At 34.0% G+C, this 17,067-nt stretch overlaps 1 protein-coding gene across 7 annotated transcripts in view; it reads right to left on the bottom strand.

The window, feature by feature from the left end:
• Window positions 1–17,067, bottom strand: part of Lclat1 (lysocardiolipin acyltransferase 1) — a 195,961-nt gene that overhangs the window by 75,242 nt on the left and 103,652 nt on the right. For all 7 annotated transcript variants that reach the window (XR_013342297.1, XM_026408752.2, XM_026408834.2 and 4 more), the window contains one exon: window positions 3,898–4,044. Coding sequence is in view for 6 of the 7 variants with exons in the window: in XM_026408752.2 (XP_026264537.1) it covers window positions 3,898–4,044 (147 nt within the window). In the remaining variant the exon portion in view is untranslated. The remainder of the gene's footprint in view (window positions 1–3,897; window positions 4,045–17,067) is intronic.

Raw genomic sequence — 17,067 nt, 5'->3', positions numbered from 1 at the left:
ACTATAGCACTCCTTCCACCCACAGGACTGCAGGCCACTCTCTCCTTCTCAAATCAGCCAGGCATGTCCCCACCTCAGGTCTATGCAGCTTTTCTTCCCCTTTCCCACAGGGCTTCTCACCTACCATACAGATGCATGGTTTTCAAATTTAGTCCCTACACAAGAAAGAGTAGAGATGCCTGCCCTAAATACCTTATATCCAATGGCATCCTGCCTTCTTCTGTTGTTCTCTCCTTGTCTGGCCTTATTTTTCTGAACAGCACCTATGACAACCAGACCTACTTTTTGTAACTTACTTATCTCTTCCCTCATATTAACTTCATGAAAGAAGGAACTCTGTTTTGTACATAAAGATCCAGAAACATATATATCTATTAAATGAAGATGTTTTATATACAAGGGTGTTAAATTGTATATAAAATTGTAACTGTGTTAAAGTCTGGAAGCTTTCCTTTCCAAATCAGGGAACTGGAACTCTAAAGTACAATATTCCAATTGTGATATTTAATTTTATGTGTCAACGTGACTAAGCCACTGTACCCAGGTACTTGGTCAAACATTATTCCAGATTTTTTTAAGATATATTAATATCTAAATCTGTAGACTGAGTAAAGCAGACTATCTTCTACCATGTGGGAAGGCCTCATCTAAATTAACTGAAAGCCTTAACAGGAAAAGATAGTGTGCCCTCCCCTTCTCCACAAGGAAGAAGGACTTCTGCCTCCAGGCAGCCTTTGGATTCAATCTGAAACTCTTCCCTGGAGCTCCAACCTGAGGATGGGCCAAGCCTTCATCAATGCAAAAGCCACTTCCTTAAAATAAACCTTAATCTCTTTCTCCCTATTGGTATACTGTTTCTATTTCTCTGGAGAATACCAATATGTCAATATAATATAAAACTACTCAACCTTTTCAAAGAATATATAATGATGTGAATATTACAATATAACATGAAGGGAAAAAGAATGAAGTATGATCTTAGTTTTCCAATTTTGTTTAAGATTATATATGTATGGATATACATATACACATTGACACCTATGTATGTGTGTATCTGTAACCAATGACCCAAAAGAAATGGACCAAATTAGAATAGTCTTTACTTATGTATGAGCTGTGAAATTATAAGAATTTTTGTGAAGCCTTCTGTTTCTGAACTTTCCAAAACTAACATATATTATGTATTTCTAATACATAGTATTAAAAAAAAGCTAAACAATAATACATGGAGATAGAATGCATGCAAGGTCATATTTAAATGCACTAATTTGGAAAAGTACAAGCAAATTGAATTCAAAATTTAAAGAAAATTATAAAATGTTCTCTTTATAATTAAAAATTCAAATTGAAAGTTAACTGGTAACCAAAAACACTTTTTTTCAATTTTCCAAATTGAAAATATTTTCTTAGCCCTTTTCAAATCATTTTTTTCTAACTCATATAATTCTGCAACAAAACAAAACAAAACACCAGACCCCACTTTTTATTTCATTAGGGCAAACTGCCTGGCTTTTGTAATTTGGCCTTAAGATGTAAATGCCATTTTAACTTATAAAAATATATGCAGTGGAGGAGCTGGGGTTGTGGCTCAGTGGAAAAGCTCTTGCCTTGCATGCATGAGGCACAGCAATCAATCCTCAGCACCACATAAAAATAAACAAAGATATTGTGTCCATCTACAACTAAAACAAAACAACTTTTAAAAAATATGAAATAGGAAACACACTGGACTCCAAACGCCTGCGACTAGATGTAAAGTTCATCACCTATAAAAGAAACCTGAGAAAAAATATAAAATGAAAAACATTTTGAATATATTTTATAGATTCTAAAGGTCTAATGTATGGAATATGTTAACACTAATATATGGAACATGTACCAGAGGAGCAGCAACATATGAACTTTTTCCCATTAGTGTTATATTTATCATTATATTATTTTTATTGTTATTATAAAGTTCCAAAACTGACGTTCTTTAGTGTACATTTTGTCATTCACAAAAATAAATCAGGATGTAATTCGGTCAACTGTTTTCTATACTCCATCAAACGAAACTGACATTTCAATATCCAAGGTTAGGCTTCATACATTCTAAGTCTTATAAAATTTAAATTGGCTATCTTTCCAGTTTAATTTCTAAAGGTAGTTTGGCACTGGAAATCAATTAACTTAAAACCTACAATGGATCTATTTTCAAGCTTAAGCAACAGGTAGCCAATATTAGCCTTCATATTATCCCCTTTGATCCTGATTTTAAAATTTTAACCATAAAATCAAACAGATGTTACACAATAAGCATGTATTTTAGAGACTGTCCTAGTAATAAGTATTTCCATGGTTCATTTAGCTCAGCTCCATCTGTAATAGATAAGTCAAAGATCTCTTTCTTGCTATCTTTGGTAACTATTTCCCCAAAATACCTTAGTTTCCCTTATCAGCGTCAGTTGTGGCTCAGTCAATCCTCACTTACTTAAATATTTCTATAAATTTTATTTTTTATTATGAACTCTTTTTGGGTAATTTGTTCCATAAATTATTATGTCCATGTTTTGAATTAATATTTACTTGACTTGTTCTCTTTTTTAAGCTCTAAGGGTTGCCCTTCTTTGTTTAGTACATGTTCTTCCTTTCCATACTATTTGTTATTTTTTTAGACTTCCATCTACTCTGCTTTTGTCTGTTTTCCCTCATGCGGCACACATTCATCTACTGGATCCTTTAAATGTGCTGCTGTGTCTTTCCTGAAAGATACCTTTAAGGTATTAAAGTTAAATTCTGCTCTTTCAAGTCCAAGGATTCTCTAGAACTGCTTCCTATGGAAGCTATGCCCTCTTCGCATCATTCCTCCCAGTGTTCAACCAGGATAGTTCCATTTTTATCCATCTTACATTCTGGACTGCAAAAGAAGGTTTCATCTGTAAAAATGACCTGGGGTTTAAATAAGTGTTGTAGAAAACACTAAGTTAGTAACTATGATAGACTGTAAAGTTTTGTTTTGTTTTGTTGTACTGGGGATTGAACCCAGGGGTGCTTTACCACTGAGCTATATCTCCAGCCTATTTATTTATTTAATTTTGAGACAGGGTCTTGCTAAATTGCTTAGGGCCTTGATAATTTGCTTAGGGTCTTACTAAGTTGCTGAAGTTGGATCTGAACTTGCGATTCTCTTGCTTTAGCCTTCTGAGCCACTGGGATTATAGGTGTGCACCATTGTGCGTGGCCAGAGTATACAATATTTTGTTTTTAATATTTTTGATATCTGGGAAGATAGAAAGTTCTAAACATGTCCTCCTGTTTTCCCTCTATAACTCAATGATGGTTGTTTTTTGTTTGTTTGTTTTGTTTTGTTTTGTTTTTAAGGAAGAGATAATGTCTTTCCTGCCTACAAGAGGAATAAGGTTTAAATATCAAAAGAAAGGTAATTAAGTTAACTTAAATCAACAACAATTGAAATTAGTTACTATCAGATTCTTTTCTGATAAGGAAGGCATTGAAAGCAAAAAGAGTTTAAAGGATAAATAAATACCTTGAAAGCAGACAAGAGAATATATAGAACAGAAGGCGGGACAAACTTCACCAAAAATATGATTAAAAATTTGCTTACATAAAGATAAAGCGTTGAAATATTAAAATATATTCTGGGGCTAAAATGTAAAGTTCTAGGATAGCAGTTGTGAATAACAACAATCACTTGGGCTTGCCTATAATAAATTCCATGAGCTGGAATCCTGGATCCTATAAATTAAATAGTGTCTAGGGCCTGACGTCCTATTGATTAAATGAGTGACCTTGGGGGTGATCTAGTAACCTTGTTGGTATTCAGTTACTTCATCCAAGGAATAAGAAGTTTTAACTAGATGCTTTAAAATTCTGTGATACAAACCCAGGCTGTCTTACCTGTGAGATCAGTCCCTTCTGGGAATATGAGGAGCTGAAGTGGTTCATGGATATCACAAAAATAATCAATCATGTCTTCAAAATGGTTCTTGTCATCCTTCCACTTCCTATGAATAAAGATATAGGCAGCAGCCTGCATGGCCCAACCTGGAATAAATTTAATGAACATTTGCGCAGTTTCATTACCAATATCTACATATTATTACATATAACCTTTCAAGTTTTTAATTTTAGTATAAATTATTTACTATCATAATAACCAACACTGATATGCCATAAACTCAGCACTAATTTTGGGTTACATAATAAAAGATAAACCAGAATATATTTTTAAGAGGGTTTAAAGGTTATCTTGGAATTTGCAAAATTCTCAAAAATCTCTTTTCAAGTCCAAACTAGCTATTAAAATATCAAGGCAATAAATTTCCCTGATATTTATCACTAACTCATCCAAGATTTTAAGAATCCTAACAAAACAGACATTATAACCAAGCTATCTACAAAAGATAAAAGAATGTGTTATAAGGTTTACAAAGCAGTAAACAAAGAACTGTTGCCAGGTCATTTATTGTATTCTCTTGAATATTTACTTTCTTGTATTACTCAATCTCTAAATGCAATTGCTATTTTCAATGGTAGTCACTTTATTTAAAAGAAAAGGGGAATTGTGCAATGACTAGTAACATGTTGGCTGGAGCATATACTGTGGTCATGCTGCCTTTCTCCAGGGCAAATGCGCCTTGCTGATGAAAAGGCAGCCCTAGATCAGCCTTATTTCAGATGACCACCTAGCTCTCCCATGCCATGGAGACTGGAACTACTATGGGAGATGCCAGGCTCAAGGTGACTTATCTATAGTCTGGGTAATAGCCCACATGGAAAACTTGGGCCACACACAATAACTACCTAGGTCAACCCAATGTTCTTTCTGTCAGAAATTTCACCTAGGACCACAGGGAATTGAGTTCATTTCAACAATCATATTTCTTATTCTCAAGATTTACAATTATTTCTTTTTCATATTAGCCAATTTTTATGAGTTCACATGATTATAATAAAAGTAATGTTTACTGTGTGCCTGGTGCTATTCTATGTATTAGTTAATTTTCAAAATTAGTTTGTAAATTAGGTAAATTATTATCCCTATTTTGGTTGAGGAAACTGAGGCACATTGAGACCCAAACAACTAGTTAGTGGTAAAACCAGGTTTCAAACACAGGCTGTCTGGCCCCACAGCTAAAGTTTTAAATAATTATAGACTATATACTAAACAGTCTCTATGCAATATATACCTAGATTCCTCTAAGGATATTAATTACACATAATTTAAATTATTCTTAGAAAATCATTTATTACTCAGAGATTAGACTTTTTCATTTTATTTTAGTACAAAACTCATTCTCTTTAAAACCTTTTATTCATCTCAAATGTCTACTAATTTGGTTCTGTTTTCATATTTATGAAGGCTGTCCTATGCTGAGTTGACAGGTGGAATGCAGTTCTCCCTTTCATGTAAGAAAAAGTCCCCCTTAGGGAAAGAGAATGGTAGCAGTATCCATGAGGTTTTGCTGTAACACTTTTCTCGTATTCTGTAGGGTCCTGGAATTCCAGAATAGACATAACATGGCTAAATTCAACCTCTTGAATCTCTCCTCTGAAGAGTGAGATTCTTCCCCATGGAGCCTGTGCTATCTCATGTTCATTTACATATTACTGATGTTTTTGAATCTTTTTTTACTTCCTTTAGCTTAAATTTTTTCTCTCCTTTTTTTCCATAAAAGTCACAGGAACAACTTGTAAGTTTTTTCCCTCTCCTTTTACTGACACGAGTGCATATTTTATGCATGTTTAAAGCAACAGATAACTCATATTTTTTGACCTGTTGAGATCCTCAAAATTTATGATGTTTATTTTATACTTTTATGAGCTAATTAATGACAATGCAAGTTATAAAATCTGGAATTCGGCTATATAACTTGTCTTTTTCATACTTTTTCCACTGTAGGACATACTGTCTTTATGCTGAATTTTTCTCCAGGCAAGGGCTGGGCACCTGGCAAATTTATAAAGAGAATCTGTGGATACTGGCATAGCTCTATGGCCACCATCTTTCTGAAATCCCATTTATAGTATCAGCACTGCATTCCCACAGCAGATGTGAGTAATCCCTGAGCATTTTCCATTGTCCAAACCTAGTCCATAATTTTAGAACCAAAATTTATTTGACTTATTCCCTTTTACCAGACTTTAAAGTTGGCTACAAAGATCTATTTACTTGAATGTGTATTACATTATTCATTCTTTCTCAATATAAAGTAAGTCTATTCACTCCCCGCCCCCCAAAACAGTTAAGGGAATCACAAAAACATCACTACTCTCCTAGTGCTCTAAACACTGAATCTCAAAGATAGGTGCTAATTTATCACCACTGTTTACATATTCATAATGTATGGTATGGGCTATTATCTATTGTGGGATTATGAATATGACACAGGAGGCAAAAAGTCCTGTGGAAGAGATAGTTATTCCCTTCAACAGTATTTTCAATTCTGAATAGATAGGGGTGTGATCAAAGAAATACTACCTGTATTAAATGAGAATTAAAAGTACTATGAACAGATGCAAATTTTATGTGAAAATATTATATCACAAAGATCATGAGAAAACACTTCATTTACTGAGTGTGTACTTATATGTAACCAAAAGCAGTTATACAAACAAACCCAGAAATTAATTAATGAGTAAAGTTCTCAAATCTGCAATTTCTATCAGGTTATCATATGCTATTTAGACAAAGTTAGAGAAGCTGTATTGTCCCTTAACTCACATTACAAATTAGGTAATGCTCTCTATATACTTCTTCTAAAATGAATAATTTCCATAAAGGTCTGGCTCTTAAAAACATTGAGTGAAAGTGAACAATTAACTTTATGACCTTGTCCTATAATAATTCTGTTGTAGTATGCCTGTATTATTAGGTCTCAAATGTGCCTATGCTGAAAATACAAGATAGAAAGCAAAATATGATAAAGCAATTAAATACTATTCAAAGCAAACTTAATTCTAAACATAATTTCAAACTTTAAAAACCACAAAATGGAGAAAAATGGATAAAAACACTACAAATTTCACTCCACTCCACAAAGAAAGATTATCAACACCAAGAGAACCTATGATCAGAGACATCTCTGTAGCAAATATCATGTGTTGGGCAGAAATAACTAAACCTCCTCAAGATGTCCATACCCTAATTCCTTGAACTGTGAATATTAGATTACATGGCAAAAGGGAATTGAGGTTGTCAATCAACTGAATTTAGGATAGGGAGATTATCCTAGATTATTCTAGTGACTCAAAGTAATCACAAGGGTCCTTAAAAGTGGAAGAGAGCCAGTGTATGGTGGTACATACCAGTAAACATAGATACTCAGGAGCTGAGGCAACAGGATCACAAGTTTGAGGCCAGCCTGGGCAACTTGGTGAGATCCTCTCTCAAAAATAAAAAATTTTAAAAAGGGCCAGGTATGTACTGAGTGGTAGAGTGCTTGACTAGTATAGGTAAGACCCTGGGTTCAATTCCCAGCACTACCATAAATGAATGAATGAATGAATAAATAAATAAATAAATAAATAAATAAATAAATTTTTTAAAGTGGAAGAGAGAGACCAAAGAAGACTCAATATTTGAGTGACAGAATGTGTGACAAGGACTCAACCAACTCTTGTTGTCTTTGAAAATGGTGGAAGGGGCTAAAAACCCAAGGATCCCAAGGGCTATGGAAGCTAGAAGAGGCAAGAAAACAGACCCTACACAGGGCCTATAGAAAGGAACCAGGCTTGCCAATGCCTGGTTCCATTTAGCCCAACAGAACCCAAAATAAAATTCTGACTCCAGAACTTATAAGACTCATTTTATTTGTGCATTTCCATTAAATACAAAGCAAGTATAAAAACTCTAAAGTTCATACCAAATTCTTTTACTGCTTTCTCCTAAATTTATCCTGTTACAAAAGCATACCTTTTAGAAAATTTCAGAATGTAACTACTACTTCAAGGAAAAGAATTCCTTAATTTTCAGCAGAATTGAGGACAATGAAAGTCCTATAGGCCTCCTAGCTCACTCTTGGGATGCCTTGCAGTCTGGAGGAATGTGTATCTCACTGGGATGTTAACAATAACACATATCAACAGGATAGTCAATTTAGGTAGCCAATTGTATTAACTTCAGCAATGATTGAATGGATAACCTTAAAGCCTAGTTATTTCTCCCATCAAGGAAAATGTCAATTTCTATGTAGCTCAGGGCTTATACTGTGTTCAAAAGCTAACATATTCAAAGCAAAAGCTTCAATTCAGTTACTAAGATCTCAACACCATCTCCCTAAATTATTTAATTTTCAGTGTGATCCTAGAAAGAATCCTGGTATACCATCTGGCACATAAGTTACTAAATTAATTGAATTTAACCTTTCTTTTCATGCTATCTTCTTGCTACAACCCTACTCTCAAAGATCAAAACCCATCTCAGCCAAGCAACTCTGGCAAATGATACTAAAAAAAATTTAACAATTACAAAAACTTATTTTTCAATTACCAGTACAAATTCTAAGATGAAATGATCTGTTTATGTGTCCAAATATAAGCAAAGATGTGTGTACATCTTCTAGGCAACAGAACTAGAATGTATCTAATAAGCTCTGTCTACTATACTTCACTTGATAGTTTTCATAAAAATCTTGATTCATGATAAGCATTTAATAAAATTCATTCCATGAGTCAACCAGTCAATGAGTATTTTTCTTCACAATTTGGTGAAACAAGGGAAAGCAGTGACACAGAATGCTTGTGGCTATAAATAACAGAACAGCAACCTAAAAGTCTAGATTTAAATAATCTGGGTTTAAATTCCTCACATACAACAAAGTCTGGCCCCAGTGTTGATTCAGTACTCAGTACCTCATTTTTTACCTGCCACCCTTCTGAGGCCCTCCCTTCCAGATCCACAGGTTATAGAAGCACCAAGAATCACAGCTCTCATAATAATATAAATGCAGAACAAGCAGCACAATCCCATCAAACTCTTCTCTCTTATTGAGGAGGAAGATCTTTCCCAGAGCCTCCCAAAAGCCTCCCTCTGTCCCTTTGATGAGACTGGCTCAAACAATCATCCCTGCTAACAAGAGGCTAGGACAGCCAGTATTAGGACCTTCATCCTCTGTGATAGTATGTGCACACCAGAAAGGTTTGTTGTTGAAATGAGTCAAACAACATCTTTGGTCTTTAGTTGTTTAAAAATAAATGGAACAACACAGAGAAGAAGGCTGGCCATGAAACTCTGACTTAGATACAACAGAAGTCATAATTCATCAATTCACTAAAGAAGGGAAGGCCAACAGAAAGTTTGCTGTGAAAGTAACAACTTTAGTTTTTACTATAGTATAGAATAAATAGCCAGGAATCTTCAACTGGAAGAGTCACAGATGGAGCTTCTAGTATACTGGCAGTAAGTGCTTCCAGGAGGGCCGAGTTACTTTGGGTGAGGAGGCACATATATCTTCTCCAGGTGATGAAACTTGCAACAGTGAAGTGTTCCTGGTACTGAGTCTTTTGGCAAGTCTTTTCCAATTTACAAACATATTCATCTTATTCTTCTGAGTTATGAGGCAGGGGAATAGCAGGAAATTTTGTTAAACTAAAAGGAGAGTCCACCAAACTAGATGAAGTCAAAGACAGTCATGGCTTTGTTGCAACTTTAGTGAAAGTCCATTTCAAATAGGAAGAAGCTAGGTGGGAAAGGGAGTATTTTTCTTTTAAAGGGGATAAAATTTGGCATTATAAACATCTTAAACAGAAAAACATCCATCCTTTGTGTTTATAATAGTAAAATCAAGATGACTTTAGTAAGTTTAGTTATTCTTAAAACTATATACATGAGCAATGACATCTTAACATAAATTTATACAGTTGTGTCTCATATAGTAATGTTTGGGTCAACAATACACCACATATATAATGGTGGGTTTTATAAATCATATTGCCTAGTGACTTTGTAGCCATCTTAGTTTGCATAATTTTGTGCCACGTTTACACACCAACAAAATCAGCTAATGACACATTTATCAGAACATATTCTCATCATTAAGTAATACATGAGTGTACTTTACTAACATTTGTAAATGAATTCATGAAATTTAGATAAAACTGAAAATATAAACACTTAAATCATTGCTTTCCTACCCACGTACAACCCCTGCCCTGCAGCACTGTCAGGTTTAATAGCACTATGCATTGTATTCATGTTTCTACAATGTGTTGATCAGATATACAACAGATTTTAACTGAGTTGTTCTTATTCATCATCTTTTCAAAGAAAAATGCATATAAAATTACCAAAGGCACTTAAAATAAATTCTAGTCATTTTTTAAAGTAATTTTGACAAAAAAAAAAATTTAACATTCTGGCAGATAGTTTATATTTTGGGATGGTGAATTTAATGAACTGCCTCCTACACAGTTTTGATTACTCTGTGAAAGCAGACCACCACAGGAACTCCTGTTCCACTCATAAGTCTTTGCACATCCTAAAAAGTGAGAGTGAATAAAAAGCACTCATTCATCAGAATGGCCAAGCTCCTTCTGCAGACTTTTCTCTGGTTTCATTCAGAACCATCTAGATACATTACAATCTATGATATTCCTAGATCTCAACATTATATTCAGCTTTAGAATCCCAGAATTTACTTTAATTTGAACTCATGAGGTCAGATCAGTAAAATGTTTAGTTTAGTACACGACTTATTCAGTTTTTAAATCATTATCTCTATATATTTACTCTTATTTTTATGCTTTCTAAAAGCCTTCAACTGTTCTGCCACTCAAGTGTGATTAATTAATGATCCAGAGAAACCAAGAAGCCAAGAGTTGAATGGGCACAAAAAGCACACTCATTTCTTGGTATAAAATCACCAAGAAAATGGATTTTAATGACACTTTTAAGTTTAATATTTGATTTCACGAGTTATTATTAAGTGGCCATAAAGTTAGCTGGAAACAACAATCTATTTGCACTCCATTAGCAACAGGACAATTTTTTAAAAATATATTTTTAGTTTTGATGAACCTTTATTATATTTTATTTATACATGGTGCTGGGAATAGAACCCAGTGCCTCACACATGCTAGGCAAGCACTCTACCACTGAGCTACAACCCTAGGCCCTCTATAGGACATTTTTTTCTTTCTTTTTTTTTTTTTAAATCACACACATAGACACTTTATTAATTTTTTCTACAAGAGACAATTAACATCAAACTTTTAACAGAAATGTCAGGTCATTGGAGAGGCCAAACAGATTCCAGGAAGAAAGATGAAAAATTTAAACTTAAATAAAAGGCACTAGGATACCACCTAAAACCCACCACCAAAGTGGAAGTAGGCTAAGGAAGGTTAAGCTACAGAAAAATATCTAATGTTAATGTTAGCAATTACACAGCAGGAAGCAAGTCTGTGTTCTAGAAGACTATGATACAATGACTGTTTGGGCCCAAGAGGATATTTGGCCAGGAAAAGGTCAAAATGGCTGAAGTTGAAAGCCACAGAAAGGAATAGGTACAAAGGGAATACAAGCTATATGGTCAAGCGGATGACAATGAATCAGGCTTCTTCCTCCCAAGAAACATTTGCTGCACTGTGCTACCCTCTCCCCCCTCAGAATCCCAACCAACAGTTTTTTCAGGCTGAGTTGCCTGCTCCTCCCTTAACAGGGTGCTTGCTCAGGAGAATAGGTTTGGGGGTTGCCCAGGGCTCTTGTTCTTAATTTAGCATAGATCTTGGAGAACTTGTCACACATGGGCTGCTTTGTTGCTAGTAGTTCTGACAAAGAAAAATCCCCAAAACATTCACATGCAAAATCTGAGCTTCCCCAACCATCTATGCTGTTGCCTTATTCAACACCCTCAGAAGCTGAACTCTAGTTAAAGCTGCAAGGTTCACAAAATCATTAAGGAAGCCAGGTCTACCTCTTTGTCTACAGGACCTTTTTTTCTTAAAATCTAATTTTATAAATCTTAACAAAATCTAAATAGTAATTTATCAAAAATTCCTTATAATTTGACCTAGAACCTAAATACAATGATTTCTTTCCTTGCTTATTATGTAAATCTGTTACTTTGATTCCTAAGGAAAAGGACTTTTAAATTTCTTATTATTTTTCAAATTTCTTCACTTATTTACCTATTCTCCAGCCTGGCACTACAGACGTAATATTATTTCCATTTGTAAATTAACTAACTAGACCAAATAATTATATTCTAGGCATTTGGCAAACAAACATGTACTTGAAAAACAATTAAGAATAGCAATCTTAAGTACTCCCTAAAATCAAATTGTCAGTAGGCAAGGTCTCTTAGAGTTTGAAGCAGGATAAAATCACAAATTATCAATGGCCTAAATCTCACACAGCCTTAATCAGGATACAGCCAACCACTAAAATGCACCCAGTTTTCCTTTTCTTCAACTTTTTTTCACTCCTTAACTCTCATTTGCATCATGCAAATTTTGTTTGCTGCCTACACTTATGTCTTTCTTCATTTAATTTGTGTTTGCTTGGTTTAGAGGTTCTAAAATCCTTTTTTCTCTAATCCAACATCTGTTCTCATTAATAGTTTCCATTTTCATGAAATCCTATCAAGTCTACAAATAGTTAAGAACCCACAATGTGTAAGATACTCTAAGGACTTTATAACTCATGTGGGAAAACTAAGTAGGCAAATGGGAAAGTTAAGAATGAAATGCTTAAATAGGAAATGAAGAATTTTTCTCTTATCTTGAAGGAGGAAAAGTTTGCAATAATAAAAATGACTACCCTAAACAAAGAAAATGGACAACAGGTAGAAAAAGAGTATTTGCAACATGCCAGAGACAAAAATATATTTTTTTTACTCAGAACTTGTATAATCCAACAGAATAAAGACGAAGATTCCCAAAGAAAAATGTCCAACCTCACTTATAATAAAATAAATCAGTATAAATCCACATTGAAATACCTTTTCTATCCAAGTATAACTTGGATATAAAGTGTAACTTGGATAAAGACCATGGATTTCACAGCACTATGTTGGTGACAGTGTAATAAAAGTCTTATAATGAGGACAAGTTAAAACACTGTGTATCCCAAAGAAACTTTAAGCAGCCATTTAAAGACAAGTCAATTAGAGATGTATTGACATAGAATAATCTCCAAGATATTTTACTAAATATTAAAATAAATAAAAGGTGAATACCAATGTATATATTTTGTTTCGTTCATTTTTGTTTAAAAAAAAAAACAAAGTTGGCTGTAGCAAAAGAATCTGCTTATATATGTGTGGAATATCTCTGAAAACAACTGGTAAACAACTGCTTTGGAGAAGGAAACGGAGTGACTACAAGGTAGGGATTACCAAGAAATTCACTTTATACTATGTACTATGTACCTGTTATGTGTAATACACACAAAGTAAAAATTTAAAAGTTAAGCATACTATTTAAAATTAAATCTTTCCTGTGTCTTTGATTCTGGAACCAGACACACCTGGTTTCAAAATTATTTCCATCCTATAGTATCTATGTGCAACAGGCAAGTTATTCAATTTTCTCCAATTGCATTTTCTTTAACAATGATACTATGTTGTAGCATGCAGTTGTGATTTTTCAATAACATAAGGTACCTAAGTTCCTGGCATAGTATTTGGCAGAGTCCCATGTAACAAATTATTAGACTCTTCTTCACTTTTCTTCCATTGAATTGCCTCATTTTCTAAACTCTGAGATAGATCAAGACAAAGGAGTATAAACTATTCATTCATAAAGAGAAGAAGTCTTAAAACTTTTAGTGGATAGTTCACTTTAGCATGACCCCATGGGAATCTATAGGTTTTTTTGTTTGTTTGTTTATGTGATTTTATAATATATGATCCTAAATAAATTAAATGTAGACTAGACAAGCCTATTAAAACGGCATATATGAAACTGAAAGAGAACATTTAATGGTTCCCAGACTCTGCCTAAACATGTTTGGTAAAGCTAATTTTAGAATAGGAGATAAATTTTCTATATTTAAATTTGAATCAAATTGATACCTATCTGAGAATGTGGATTTTAAATATACTGTTAAATGTTGATAGAACTTTTGAACCTTTGACATTTTATGATAATGAGATCATGTTATTTACATCCAAAATTCAATGATCTTTCATATGCAGATTTTAAAATTTCATTTTACCAAATGACCTCTAGTCTAATTTGCTTTCTTAGAACCCAAACAGCCCAGACCCTGTATAATATAAATACAAAGTTTTCAAGAGAAGGTAGTGAGGATTTGTGGAAGCAAAAGCCAGAGACAGCCCTGTGATCTTAGCTGTACCAGTCCGGAGTGGCAATTCTGCCTGCTTGAGCTGGGAGTGAGGTCTTATTTAAATGCCATGGAATCTCATTGCTCCTAACAAATCTTAGTAAATTTTCCAAAGAAATGTGTCTACATTTGCTATTTATATTTCAGACAATTTCTAGAGAATGACTGATATATCAGAATTTCACTAGAGAGCAGTCTCTGGAGCTTTTCCTACTATAATGCTGGAAGCATACAATTCTTTTTATTTCATATATATCTTATAGACATAGCCTGATGGTAATTTTAGGCACTATTTTAAAATAATTTTGTACATCTGACAGTGACCCATCACAAGAGGTCAGGGATGGAATTTTCTCCTTGTGGTGTGTTGAAGCTCAAAGAGTTTTGGACTTTGGTTGGGCATGGTGGTACATATCTACAATTCTAGTGGCTAGGGAGGCTGAGGCAGGAAGACCACAAGTTCAAAGTCAGGCTCAGCAATTTAGTGAGATCCTGTCTCAAAATAAAAAATAAAAAGGACTGGGATGTGGCTCAGTGGTTAAGTGCCCCTGGATTCAAACCCTAGTACCAAAAAAGTTTTAGACTTTGAAGAATTTCAAATTTCAGATTAGGAATGCTCAACCTGACATATGTTAGATCTTTAACCATCTTCCATTTCAATTACTTCTCCCTGATAAATGTATTCTCTCTTTTTCTTGCTTTCCAGCAATAAAGTATTAAATTTTATTTTATTCTACCTCTTCTTGGGTACCTCATAAAATTTTATTCTTCATTTCTAATATGATTTTCTTTTTGGTCTATTTTTTCAATTCAACTAACTCCCATTATATATCTTGTTTCTCATCCCATTACTATTCTTTGCGTTTCTCAAAGTGTTTTTATCCCTAATCTCAAATGCATGCTTAATAATATGTAATTCAGCGGAGAGTACTGTGCTGCAGTATTATTTTTTTTCCAGTTCTGTTCTCTATTTAGAAGTTTCATATATGGATACGAAAGTCTTTTGTTTATTGCTTCTTTTGTGGGTTTACTTCTGCAGTGGAGAAGTGAAGGGGAAGTTACTCCTTGGTTCTCTTACATCTTGCAGGATCCTTAATTTATTTCACTCCTTGTTTTCCTCCACTGCCCTTCTTTTAAGGGGAGCTGCCTCTTCTTCAACAAATCTGATTCTCCCTCAGAAGCAATGTGTCTTGGAGGCTGCCACTTTAGGTCCCACTGTCTTTAAAATTATTTTCCTTTATTTTGTGCTGTGAACTTCTTTGTCGGACTTGTGTTTAGTATTTTGGTATTTAGTATTAGGCTCTGTCTTTCTAGGGATGACTAGCTTATGTTTCTGAGTAGTTCATGCCTCTCTACTCCTAAGCCTTCTCTCTTCACCCTTAGTACCCATAGTGGGAGGATGGAAGGAAATCTTGTGGGATTCGTTTCTCTACTTACAACAATTGGGAACTTACTTTTCTTATTTTAAACTTATTTTTCTCTGACTCCCAGATATGTGAAATAGATGAGTAGTATATGGTTTATTTCTCCTGCTTGGTGACTTGATGACTGGTTTTGAAAGTGAAGAAAATCAAGTAACTGCCATGAATTGCCAAAAAAACTTTTATAAGAAGACTTTTTACGTAGTCTCTTTTTGTTAGACACACAACTGTGACTTTTTCATTTTCTTCTTCATTTTTAGTCAATACTCTCAGATTTTGATAGTTGTGTTTTTCTGTCTGATTGGCTGACTTCATACATACTGGCATGATGTTATTCTTAATATCCTGCTACTATATTTCATGTAGAATTAAGAGTGGTACATAAGACATCATCGTTCTAGTTGCTGGCAATATGTGCCTCCTCTTTTCTTTCTTGATCTGTCCTTTCAGAAATATGCCAGTTTTTAAAATACTGAGATTCTTGATATACATTTTCCATCAAAAGTTGATGACTACACTCCCTCTCTAGACTCTTTGAGGGCTATCAATGTGACACTCTGTGAATTCTAAGGCTAGGTCATAAAAAGTCTTACAGCTTTCTACTGGTTCTCTAGGATTGCTACGATACAAAGAGAAGCCAATTGCCAAGTAAGAAACCTGCTTACCCTGAGATTATTATCTTGGAAAAATGGCAAAGAGAAACACTAAATTACAAGCATGAAGGCAATTAAAACACAAATATACTTATTACATCAATCACAAACCCTCTTACTGGTTTATCCTGAGGTCAATGCCTCCCCTTTGACGTTGGCAATTATACATCATTTCAAAATACTTATTGATAGACAGATGGTTTAAAGGGTGAATAGTTCAAGTAAGAAATGTTACACAAGGAAAACATAGAAATATACATATAATAGATGAGGCTGTATAGTGAACACTTCATATACCTATGTGTCAATAACTGCTTTAAGTAATATGTTTATAGTCTGTTTCCTACCCCAATTTCACATTAAGAAAGGGGGCAATACAATGCTAAAATATTCCTATTTCTGCAATGCACAAGAAACATATTATATTCCTACCCATTTAAAGTAAACATCTCTAGGAGCCTGAATGTTATAATATACAAACACAATAAGAAGACCAAAAAGAAAGAAACAAAATAAAAAACTATGAATTAGGGACTAGGACAATTCAGAAAATACCAGCACCTACAATAATGCTTGGAACCAATAGGTCTTCAATTAATATTTATTAGATGAATTGTACATGAATCAGTTGATTTCAAATATCTTATCAGCATAGACCAGTTTCTGGCCTAAGTCATAAGCATGACACACAGTAAAAAGATACCCA

This window comes from Urocitellus parryii, chromosome 12, assembly GCF_045843805.1.
Source record: "Urocitellus parryii isolate mUroPar1 chromosome 12, mUroPar1.hap1, whole genome shotgun sequence".
In the NCBI taxonomy this organism is placed as follows: Eukaryota; Metazoa; Chordata; class Mammalia; order Rodentia; family Sciuridae; genus Urocitellus; species Urocitellus parryii.
This window is presented reverse-complemented; position numbering and strand designations above follow the sequence as displayed.